Source organism: Hydra vulgaris, chromosome 15 (genome assembly GCF_038396675.1).
Source record: "Hydra vulgaris chromosome 15, alternate assembly HydraT2T_AEP".
Classification (NCBI taxonomy): domain Eukaryota; kingdom Metazoa; phylum Cnidaria; class Hydrozoa; order Anthoathecata; family Hydridae; genus Hydra; species Hydra vulgaris.
The window spans coordinates 46,986,417-46,998,855 of record NC_088934.1 but is presented as its reverse complement, the minus strand read 5'-3'; the positions used below and the strand labels follow the sequence as shown (position 1 = coordinate 46,998,855).

At 26.7% G+C, this 12,439-nt stretch overlaps 1 protein-coding gene across 1 annotated transcript in view; it reads right to left on the bottom strand.

The window, feature by feature from the left end:
• Positions 1-3,039: 3,039 nt before the first annotated feature.
• Positions 3,040-12,439, bottom strand: part of LOC100200745 (centrosomal protein of 152 kDa) — a 48,046-nt gene continuing 38,646 nt past the window's right edge. Inside the window, exons 9-15 of the mRNA XM_065820094.1 lie at positions 10,464-10,577; positions 8,781-9,572; positions 8,388-8,642; positions 4,576-4,764; positions 4,086-4,304; positions 3,828-3,943; positions 3,040-3,757 (exon numbers count right to left, since the gene is read on the bottom strand). Of these exons, the coding sequence (XP_065676166.1) occupies positions 3,190-3,757; positions 3,828-3,943; positions 4,086-4,304; positions 4,576-4,764; positions 8,388-8,642; positions 8,781-9,572; positions 10,464-10,577 (2,253 nt within the window). The 3' untranslated portion in view covers positions 3,040-3,189. The remainder of the gene's footprint in view (positions 3,758-3,827; positions 3,944-4,085; positions 4,305-4,575; positions 4,765-8,387; positions 8,643-8,780; positions 9,573-10,463; positions 10,578-12,439) is intronic.

The following is a 12,439-nucleotide window of genomic DNA, read 5'->3' as shown; positions in this document are numbered from 1 at the left end:
TTTCTTGAAAAATTAGTGCTTAGGATATGCATATATAAATTGTGTGTATAATGCCTTTCATACTTTGCGTATTTTATGACGTTTTTGTTTTGATTTTTGCGTTTGTTTTGATTAACAAAAATACTCTCTTTTTTGGTGCCATTACACTGCAAATTTCAATACTTAAGCTCTATACCTTTTGTCAAAAAATCATCAATTTTTGCACTACAAAAAATTCAATAACTTTGGATCGCTTAACTTTCAAGGTCGAATGACCCCTCATTTTTTAAGTTAAGTCAATGATTTTATACAATGATATAAATTATATATGCTTATTTGATTTATAAAAAAATCGTCTGGAATGGCTACTAAAGATGGTAATTTTTTGCAACTTTTCATAAAAATTAAAAAATTGCGGACGTTTTGGACCATATTTCGTATTTCTTCAAAAAAGCTTAGGGAATTTTTAAGGCAAAAAAAATCGCCGTGTAGCATTTCCATGGTTTTTTTTAACATAATAAAGCCTTTTTTGAGTATTGTTTTGTTTTTTCAAACAATTTTTTATAATTTTTGCAAGTAACTTCATTTTTATAAGTTTTTTTTTTTAGGAATTTGTCGTAGAATTTTTTTTGAGGATTTGATTAAACCTTTAGACATCCAAGGAGTTAAAAGTAACTTTTTGTTATATTATAACAACAGCTTTAACTGGAGACGCTTTTTTATAATATTTACAAAATTGACCTAGAAAAAGTTCATAAGCGTTGTTCGCACCGCTTGATTGCAGTATAATATTCCACTCATCATTGTCTTTCAGTAAATTTCTGAATTTTTGTAAGGAGTTTTTATTGATCTCTCGTTTGTATATAGGAGGTTTGAGAGTGTTATTGTTTGGTGCTATGTTTTTAGTAGTTAAGAAGGTGGGAAAGTGATCTGAAAAGTCTGTTCTAATTATACCTGTGAAAACATGGGAATTGTTGGTTATTATATTATCAACTAAGGTAGAAGAATTTTTAGTTATCCTGGTTGGCAACAAATTAATGTTTGTATCACTAACTATGTAAGGATGCTTTTGTGTGTTATTAATCTTGTTTAAAAATGAGCTAAGGATTAGTTTTGAATGTTTTAAAATTCCAACCTGGTTGGACATAAACACTTACTCCAGCATGAATTTTACGCAGTTGATGAACAGATATATAATTTTTTAATTCAAATTGTGCATTTTTTTTCACATTTACACCGAGTCTCTGTAAAACAAGTAATGCCGAAATCATGTTTTATTTCGTCGAGTAAAAATTTGAAGTTTTCAAAGTTTTTGTTAAGACTTCGGATATTAATATTTAAAATTGAAAACTATTTTGGTGAAAATATTTTGCGGTTTGGTAAATCGAGTAGTAGTTACTTTCATCTTATTTGATCAAAGTATTTTGTATAGGTATCTTTATCACTGAGACTTAAATTTTCAGGAAAATATTTTAATCGCAAATTGCCCTCCATTTAAAAATTAATAATAATAATAAATAAAAAAAAAAAACATATAGAAAAGAAGCTTTAAGACGCGTGAAAGACGTGTCCACATTTAACAACAACTAACAAACGCTTTAATCAGATGGATGACTTAGCGCTAAACCAGCCTATACAACGAATATGTTGAAATGAGATAATTAGACACAAAGTTTAAAAGTTCTTAACAAAAGCCACTAAACCAAAAAAATTGAAAGTAATCACAATTCAGTTCACTTTAAAATTTAAAATACAGTATATTGGTATTTGCAAAGAAACACTACTTAAATCATTTTGTAAGGCAGGTTCGGCGCTTAACCATCAATATTATGTTATTAAATATTCAAAGACAGGACTGACGCAATCGATATGATTGAAGTTGCGGAAGAGTTTGATGATTGGAAAGAAACACGTTTAAACGTTTATCCAAAAATGATATTCAATGTCAACTTAAACAAGTTAGCAAATTCACCCCAACGTAAAAAACTGTGGATTTGCCTTTTCTGTCTTTCAAATCAAGTAGAATATAAAGCAAAATTTTCTTTATTATACATTGCAAGCAAAATCATAAGGTTTTATTCTGATTCACCCTCAAAGTATATGACCTACCAACTAGTATTGCCTCCCCCCCTTCCCAATATAATTTTTGTTCCTTCGGGAATGCGCGTGCTAATTTTAGGTGGCAAGGAAAAGCTCTTTACTCTTTAATGAGATTAGTATGATCAAAAAGATGTTCAATAAAACAAAAATATAGAGGAAAAAACAACAGCTATTAGAATCTGGCAGTACTGCATTAAAAGGGAGGGTGTTGGCTAAAGACTCGGACACCGATTCAAAGTAAAGAAATTATTTAAAAAGGAAATTTGCAAGTAAATTTTTTGATTATTGACATGGAAAGCCTTCTGTTTTAAAACAACGCCCTCCCCCTCCCCTCCCCCAACAAAAAAAAAAAAAAAAAAACATTTTGATTTATATGTAAACTTAAAATTTATAACTCCCTTATCTTAGTCAAGTAGTTAGTAGAATTATTAATACTCACGTTAAAACAATCTTTCTCATGTTTAAAATAATCTTTCTTTAAAATCTTTCTCATGTTTAAAACAATCTTTCTTTAAAATAATTATATAAATCATGTCAAATATTTTATTTATCAAAATTTAAAACTAAAAAGTAAAAACTAATTTTGATTATCAAAATTAGTTTTTACTTGAAAACATACTTTTTATTTGCAATACTTTGCGAAAAGTATTGCAATTATTATTAACTGCAATTATTTTTTTTGATTGACCTTCTTCTATTATAATGTGTTTTTTGGAAGTTGACCCTCTTATAATACAGGCTTGAGATATGCTTGAAACAAATTATTTCGTTATTAAAAAAACATAACAAGTGAGACAAATAGTATTTAAATCACATGTTCTATAAATATTACATACCTTTAAAATCGTGTATAATTAATTTTTTTTTGAAACAACACACATATAAATATTTACCCACAATATAAATATCTTTATAAATATTTTTTCATTTGCAAAATTGCTTTTTTATAAAAAATTAATTTATATATATATATATTTAACATTAAAAATATATACACATTTATTATTCAAACTTACTTACAGTAAAAAAACAAAAATGGTAGTTTATATTTAAATTATAATTTTTTATAGATCAATACTAACGAAAACATTTTTATCACCGTTAAATTTCTTACGGCACTTTACCGTCGCTCCTTTTTAAACTTACTGGAAGATCGTTTACAGAACTTGAATTGGCATTCGAATGAGTGTTACTTAGAGTTTTTAAATGATTGGTATTAGTTAAATATTGACATTTACTCTTTTCCTGTTCATCAAGTTTTTCTGGATTATTGGATAAAGTTTGCTGGAAATAAAAAACGGAATTTTTGTTTTGATTATCGTTTTCTAAATTGCTTGGGCTAATAATGTTTCGAACATTTTCTTTTTCTGAAAAACGTTGAGAATAACGTTGTTTATCGTTGTTTGATTTATCGCAGACGTAACTTGATCCTAATTCATTCCTTCCTAGAACTGAAGTTTTTTTTTCATCCGAAGCGTAACGGTCGTTAGTGACATGGCCACTTGTTTGATTGCTTCTTAACTTGTCATTTAATTTATCGTTAGTCTTAAATTTATCGGATGAACCAAAATTGACCTCAAATATTTCTTCATCGCTGTACACTCGATTCAAACTCTTTACTTCTTTTTTAGACTTTAATTTTCGAAATATATCACGTCTCTCCTTTTTTACAGCTTCCCTAAATGATAACAAAATGATAACAAACATGCCACTAATAACAACAAAATAAATACTTTTCATAAGCATACCTTATTTGAGTAGCCGCATTTGTTCGCATGCTTTTAATATGTTCCATTACGTCAAAGTTTATTTGTTCGACTGCTCGTAAGTAAAACACACGCATATTTTCTACTCCTTCGTTTGGCTTAGAATAAAATATTTAAGTTTAAACACGTTAAAATAAGCAATTTATGTGCATGCTAGTGAAAGCAATACAAGTGTAACGCGCACATGGTAAAGAATGCTACACCAAAATGTAAGTAAAATTACCTCATAAAATCACTTACTGTATTATCTATAGCTTTTTTTTCATTTGTTTCTTTGGAACGATCATCCATTAATAGCTCATTGATATGTTTAACATATTCTTGTTCTTTTAGTTCGTCTCTTTGCCTCATAGTTTTATAGTGTTCAATAATAAAACGCTCTTTATCAAGCCGCGATTGCCATTCTGCATCAAGAGCTGACATTTCTTGTTTATGAAGAGAAGTCATACTTGCAATAACCTTTTTGAAAAGAGTATTATACAAGATAAAAAGATTATTTTGGCTATTGAAGAGGAGATAATCTACTTCTATTGAAGAGGAGGTTTTTGCAGATTAAAGTCCTGCAAAGATGATAATAACAGGTAAAATAGCAAAGATGGGGGAGATTGGGGAGGAGACTACTATGTATTTATATTAGTATTTATATTTGATCAAAATACACTACATATAATCAAGGTTCAAGATTTAATATCAAGGGGAGTGAAATGGTTTTTTTGGTGATATTTGTTACCTCTTCCATTTTTGATTTCTCAATTTGAAATGTTTTAATTTCCTTATTTTTCTCTTCTTTTACTTTAGCCAAAGACTCTTCAAGTTCTGCCAAGATATTTTCATATTTCAGTCTTTGTTGAACAAATAACTCATTGTGTTTGTCTTGAAGATTCTTTTTATTCAGTGAAAACTGTTCTTTAAAATTTTTCTAAATCAATAAATAATTTAATATATGCTTAATAAGTAAAATTTCTTATTTTTACAATAAATAAAAGGATTTATTTATAAACCTTAAAAATTTATTAACTTTAAACCTTGGATGGTATTATTGCTAGTGTTAGTATCACAATAAAATACTCAGACCTGATCTAAAAACACACGTTTTAAATATCTCAAAACACAAAAATTTTAAATATCTCAAAACACAGAAGTTTGAAACATCCCAAAACACACGAGTTTGAAACATCCTCAACACAAAAGTTTAAAACCACGGAGGTAAACAACATAAAGAACAAAAAACAAAATAAAAGATAATTATTAAAATTAAAGAATGCAAAAAGATCATTTAAAACTGATCATTTAAAAAAGCTAAATCTTACAAAATCACAGATTTTGAAGAAATGACATTAAAAAAAACAACATTAAAGTCATGAGAATATTAATAAACTGATTAGTTTTTTATTAATACTATCAACAATGATAAATATTTTTATTTTCAATTGGTGTATTATTTAAAAAATAGTAACTCTTAAAATTTTAAAAATATATATATATGTATATATATATGTATATATATATGTATATATATTTATATGTATATATAGTGTTAGTATCATAATAAAATACTCAGACCTGATCTAAAGACACGTTTTAAAATGATATTCTGTTAGAAAGATAATTTAATGCTAATAATTAATTAAATTAACATTTTCACTTCTCATTGTAAAAATTTTTTACTGCCTTATTGTTGCAATCTATTGCATGGCAATCTCCATGGTAATACTCTAGCATACACTTAATGCCATTTTTCCTATAAATGCATGTTCTTGTTTTGGATTCATTTTTTGATTTGCTTTTTACTTTTGCGCATTTTATTTGGTGCATAGAATAACCTTAAGCAAAACTTTTTTTTACCAGGTCTACTTATGCAACTTATAGTTAACCTTACTTTAATGCTCCAACATTTAACAATGTAGTAAATCACCTCTATAAAGAACATAGACACCAGTTACTTCTATTAACATAGAACATCCAGTCCATATTTTAAAAATCCAGAAAATTGCTTAGGGTAAAATATCCGGAAAAAATCCGAAATATCTTCTCCTTTTAATTTTGCTTAAAGCTGAGATGTTTCTGACTTTCTATTCAAACTTTTCTCAATTTTGTATGAGTGCTGAGTGAAAAAGCTTAAAAAACAAATATATTACAAAAATATATTCCTAAACTTGTATATATGGAAAACATTTTGTATATCCGGAAAAACTAAAAATTGAGAATAAATATCCAGAATTCCGGAAATATCTGGAAAAAGATAATCCTTGTATTAAACACATCTTTTGCTCTGTTAGAAGTAATTTCTATAGTGAAGGTTTCTACGTAAGATTATTATTACACTGGCTTTTTCAATTTTTTAAAATTAAAATGAGCATCTTCAACTGAATTTCTTGTTTCAAACCAAAAAAAAACTTTGAATATTGGAACTTAATTACTAAATAGATGTGTGAATTTCCAGATGCTGCTCACTAGATCTATGGCTTCATGGACATCAGCTGTGTATTAATAATTGAAACCCAAATGAGGCGTACATTCTTTTACATGGTCTCTTGTTAGTCCACCCCTAGTTTTATGGGAATGCATCAGCATTTGTTCAATCACCTGACCATAATTCAGCCATATTTACTTAATCTTTATTAAGTAAATAAAACATTTTGGTATTCCTGTTGAAAAAAGCAACTTTATTGTATCGAGTCAGACAAAAATACATTCAGCATTCTCGATAATGAAAGTTTTGCTTTAAATCAAAAATTACTCATTCAAACTTTCCATGTATCAAGTACTAAATATATTAAGCCATAAAAATTACTATGCTCTTTAAAACAATTATTCTATATTCATCAATAAACTTTTTTACACCATTCTTTTACATTATTCTTTTAAACAAATATAATTTTTGAAAAAAAAGGTTTCATAATTTCCACTTTGAGCATCTTGTGCAAAAGTAAATAATTTTTTTTCGCAAAAGTTCTTATTTAACATATAAAAAAACAAACAAAAAAAAAATTTGTCATTAAAATAATTTCCTTGGTTATCTATGACCATTCAACTTATTATACGCAATTATATGCATAGTCCAGCAAGTCCTCTTAACCTAGATCGTTAATGATTTCCTTTGTTCTCATAAAAAAATGGGTCTGAACATTTTTATATAGCAATGACTTTACAGTTTCCATGACCTGGTCTAGACCCTATTTTCTAAAATGTTTTCATTCAATCAATTGTAGCAAACACCTTAATCAGCATAAATAGTTTGCTCTGATTTCAGAGTTCATAGTATATTGTTTGATATCCCATCAAATGCAAAGCATTACAAGTACTTGACTACTGTTTTTTGCATTTTCATAACAAATCCACTTTTCATCACTGGAAAGATGCTTTTTTATTTTTACCTTACCAGAAAGAGAAATACAGGTTTATACTGCATTTCGTTATTTTATTTGTCATATGCTGCATTTTTTTATTTTTGGACAAATCATGCCAAACCCATTAATCAATATTTTGAACCTTTATCATTTCATGTAAATGCTTAAAAATAGGTGTATGATTAATTCGTGGTTGTTCATTCTTTTGTAGAGATCTTTGTCGTGATTCTAACTTGTCTCAAGTTCCTGAGTCCTACCTGACCATTCCTGATCCTCAAGATCCAAATATAATATTTGAATAAAAAAATTTTAATGTATACAAAAACATTACTTTTAAAGTACTATACATAGTGTCAGTATTTTCTTATGAAATGTGTATGAAATTTGACTTTTGCACCAACCTAATATAATTCATACACTTTGAAAACTTTGCATAAAGAATATTTTATTTAGCTTTAAATTATCTTTTAAATGATTTAACCTATGATTTAAGTAATATGAAAAAATCTATTTTGCCTAAATTTATGCTTGAAAAATGGGTCTAAAATTGCTTGTTCACACAAAAAAAAACAGGTTCACAAAAAATACTTTTCTTATTCATTGATGGCGTCATAAAAAACCAATGTGAAGAAAACTTTTATTGTATTACAAGTTAATTTGTAGTAACAACTGTCAGCACATTGAAACAAAGAATAATTAACATTGTTTACTACTGTTGCCTGGTAGCACAATTACTAAACATTCAAGACCTTACAATATTTCGATTGAGTTTACAAAACTGCATGCAATTTTTTAAATGATCATCAACGTAAGTAATCAAAATTTTTATTTTGTTTCAAATGTTCCAAAACTTTTTGGATGAAAATAAAATTCAAATGTAACGATTAGTTGACCATTCCATGTTGTTGCATTGACAAAAAATCAACAATTTTTTTTTTATGTTAATTGTAATTAAGTTGCAAACTATTCAATTTTAAAGATAAAATGTAACAAACATTAACTTTACATGTTACATCAATAAATTTTATATTTCAAATTTAGATTTCATATTTTATTATAGCTAATAACTATCAGCTATTTTAATTAATAAACTAAAAAAAAAAAAAAAAAATCAGAATTATTTACAATTGAATAACAATTGATAAAACATAGCATAAAAATATTTGCAACTATTAATTGTAGTTATAGATACCTCTAGTATTGATCTTTTTTCTTCTTCTTCAGCAAGCCACTTTTTTTTCATTTCACTAATTTTTTCTAACTTTTCACGAAACCCTTGCTTTAAATTTTTGATTATAACATTGTATTCTGCTTTAACTGTCTCAATATCTTTTATTTCTTTATCTGACTGATTTTGAACTTCGTTGAGCAAACGTTCTTTTAAGAGAAAGCTCTCTGTTTTTAACTGTTCATCTCGAAATTTATCTAACTCATGTTGATGTTTTTTCTGATAATTTAGTAAAATGAAAAAGGTGAACTTGGTAATTAGTATTAAAAATATTTTCATTTCATTAAGATTATAAAATAATTTGACATTTTTATTTTAATTTGACATATTAAAACAAAACATAAATAATAGACCCACCTTTTCAGCCAAAACAGCAGAATGAATTTTTCCCTCAATTGTTGCTTGAAGACTATCAAATTCTTCCTTTGCTATTTCTTTTTCAAGCATTAGTTGCTCTTCTAACTTCTTTATCACATTTTTAAAATCTGACAATTGTTTTTGATATTGATAGACTTTTTTATCACCTGATTCTTTTAAATCAAGGAAATCTTTACGCAAACTAAATATCTGTTGATCTTTATCAATAATCACACTTTTCATGTTTTTCAATTCTTCTGCAATACTATTAATATCTTTTTTGTAGTTAGTTTCCTTTATATTCCAAACTTTTTCTTTTGATCTTATTATTGTACTTAGTTTTTCTTCTAGTGCAGGTAATGTTTGTTGACCTTCTCTTTCTTCTAATACATCTACATGTGATTTCCCTAGTGCATTTTGAGTTAAGCCATTCTTCAATAAAGCACCTTGCTCTTGCATTTCTTTGATTAAAAGAGTTAATTCTTCTTCTCTCTTCTTCCAAGATATCTCTTTTTCTTTCCAAGCATCACCTTGATTTTGAATGCCACCATTGTGAACATTACTTTGAAGAATTTCATCTAAAAGTACAGATGATTGACTTTTGTCAACAGCTGACTTCATATCAGCCATATTTGAGTTAATTTCACTATTTTTTACATTATCACCATTGGGTTTCAGTGCTTCTATGACATTGTGTTTTTTAAAATCTGCTTGAAAAGATTCTAAAACATTTTCTGTTGATAAAAGTCGTGATTTTAGATATAGAATTTCTTTATTCGCCAAATCTAAATTCTAAAAAAAAGCTTTTTCATTGATATTTATAATTGTTTTTTTATTAATAAAATGCAATAACATATGTTAACTATATGAAAACTGTATAACTATATATACACAGGGTGTTAGCCACGAATATATTTTTTACTGCCTTTTTGCTATATTGGGAATATTTATTGTTGTTCTACAAAATATTGGGAATCTTTTATTGATATTGTCTTATTACTTCAAAAATTATGATATTGTTTTCTGTGTGATACTTTTTATTATAATAAATATAACTGATCATAATAAATTGAAATCAATTGGTCTTGATTGACTAATTTCATACTAATGTTTTTTCTATTTAAAATTTTTATTTTGAACATCACTATAAGTAGTATTAGGGTGTTGCAGTGCTAGCTGCAGGGTCACACCAAAATTTTAAGTTAAATAGGGTCAAACCAACTTCTCATGTTAGTGTAACTCAATCATTGATTAGTTCTGCAACAACACTAGAAAGAACATCTAAACAAGAAGGCAACACAAGCTGTGGTTAGGTAAAAGTAATGACCATTATGATTATGGTAACACCGCAGCAGCTTCACCTGTAGACAGCTACATACAAATACAAGTACCTCAACAACAAAGATTATTACAAAGTAAGGGAAACTTTCATCAAATACAATACAACAACTCCCTTTTTCAGCAGTTATAGAATGCCATTTCAGGATTGAATAGACCAAAATTTCTTTTTTACTTACAAATTAAAGTATTTTTTTAAAAAAAGTACAGTCAAAAATTATAACATAACATCAAAATTTTAAAAAAAGAAATAACTAACATAAATTTAATCATTTAAATTTAATATTTTTTGTCATATATTTAATCATTAATAATCATTTTCAAAAAATTGGGAAATAATTTTACCTCTTGTAGCTTTTTAACTTCTGTTTGGTGATTTTTTAGCATGGTGTTGAACTCATTTCTTTTACTAAGATCCCAATCTACTTTTGCAGAATTTAGTTTAGCCTGAATAACACCCTAAAAACATAAATGAAATAACTAAAATGAATAATATGAATAACATCCTGAAAATATGAAAATTGTATACATATTAAAGATTTTGAAAATATATATTAAATTTTTTATAGTTTAACATCTAAGGTTGCAGATCAATTGTTAGACATGTAATCCCTTTGACTTCAATTGCAAAATTCTTATACAGCTTGTTTCCAAACTCCTAGAAGTCTAACAACAGCTATTTTAAATTATCTAACAAGCACTCAAGTACTTTATTTTTAACTATCTAACAACAGCTATTTTAACCTATCTAACAAGCACTTAAGTACTTTATTTTTAACTATCTAGCAACAGCTATTTTAAACTATCTAACAAGCACTTAAGTACTTTATTTTTAACTATCTAACATTTTATGCCTGCTGAAAATTGATATCTGTGGTTCCTATTTGGAAATGTATTGTATTTAACTGATTGTGAATAAAATAAAACAATAATATGGTATTAAATTGTTACTATTAGATACTCAATTTATTATTTCTTCTTAGATTGTTTTGATGATATTATTAAGTTAAAGTAAAACTAATGAAGTAAAGTTGAAACAACAAATCTTATCAAATGTTAAATAAAAAAGTGGAAAATTGCATAAATCTGAACAACCTCTTAATTGAAACAAGCTAATCTATTTTGAAACATCTATCTATAAAGCATATAATAATTTATATTAAATTTTTCTTGCTGGACATCAAATTGTTTAATTAAAAATGCAAGTATATTATTTATTTGATAGTTTTTTAAATGTGATTTTTTGTCATCTTGTCAAATGATTGGATAAAAGATTGGCATCAATCTTTTATCCAATTATTTTGAAATCATATTCATTTTATAGAGTGTGAAAGTATTACAATAATGAAATATAATACACCAAGTTTTTAAGTATAAAACCAAACCAAGTTTTTGAGTATAAAATAAACCAAGTTTTTAAGAATAAAACTAAACCAAGATTTTAAGTATAAAATAAACCAAGTTTTTGAGTATAAAATAAACCAAGTTTTTAAGAATCAGGGTTGCAAAAAAACCGTTTTTTTTTTGAAAAAAACCAAAAACCATAGGTTTTTTTAAAAAAACCAAAAAAACCATGGTTTTTTTGGTTTAAATTAGGTTTTTATTAAAAAATGTTGTATTTAGTTATCCTTTAAAATTAAAAAAAAAGCACAACACATTTTATTTGAGTAAACTATATTCTTTATCAATATTACTATTATATTTCACCAAAATTATTCAATACATCATTATTTATTGTTCTATATATAAATACAAGCTTTGCTGCTTTTTCTACCCCCAATTGGTTTCTTAACTTAGAATGAACAAGGCCAATAATTGAAAAAATTCTTTCGATTCCAGCACTAGAAGCTGGTGCATTTAATAAACCTTCAATATGTTACAATCCACAATTTTTAGAGATTTCCACCATTCTATTGGTGATACATTTTTTAAAACAGATTCACTATACAAATAGCTTTTATCGAATGGAGCAGATTTGGCTTTTAATTTGAAAATTATTGGTAACAAATTCTTGAACTCTTTATCTGCGAAATTCATGGCAGCTTCATTTTCATTTTCAGAAAGTTTTTATCCAAAATATCTAGGATCTAGTGTGTTTGCCAGTAAATGAGCATCACTAACAGTCTGAAGGTATCTAGATTCAATTTTTTTTTTTTCGTTGGATAAAAATGATAAACTGTTCATCAAATCTTTAAAAATTTTAACAGTGTCACTTATTTTTGTTTGATCACTTTGCAATTTATCTAGAGCTACTGCAATTGGTTTTAATATTATTAATAAATCCTCTGCGTTTCGCTATATCTGTATATCCCTTACTTTTT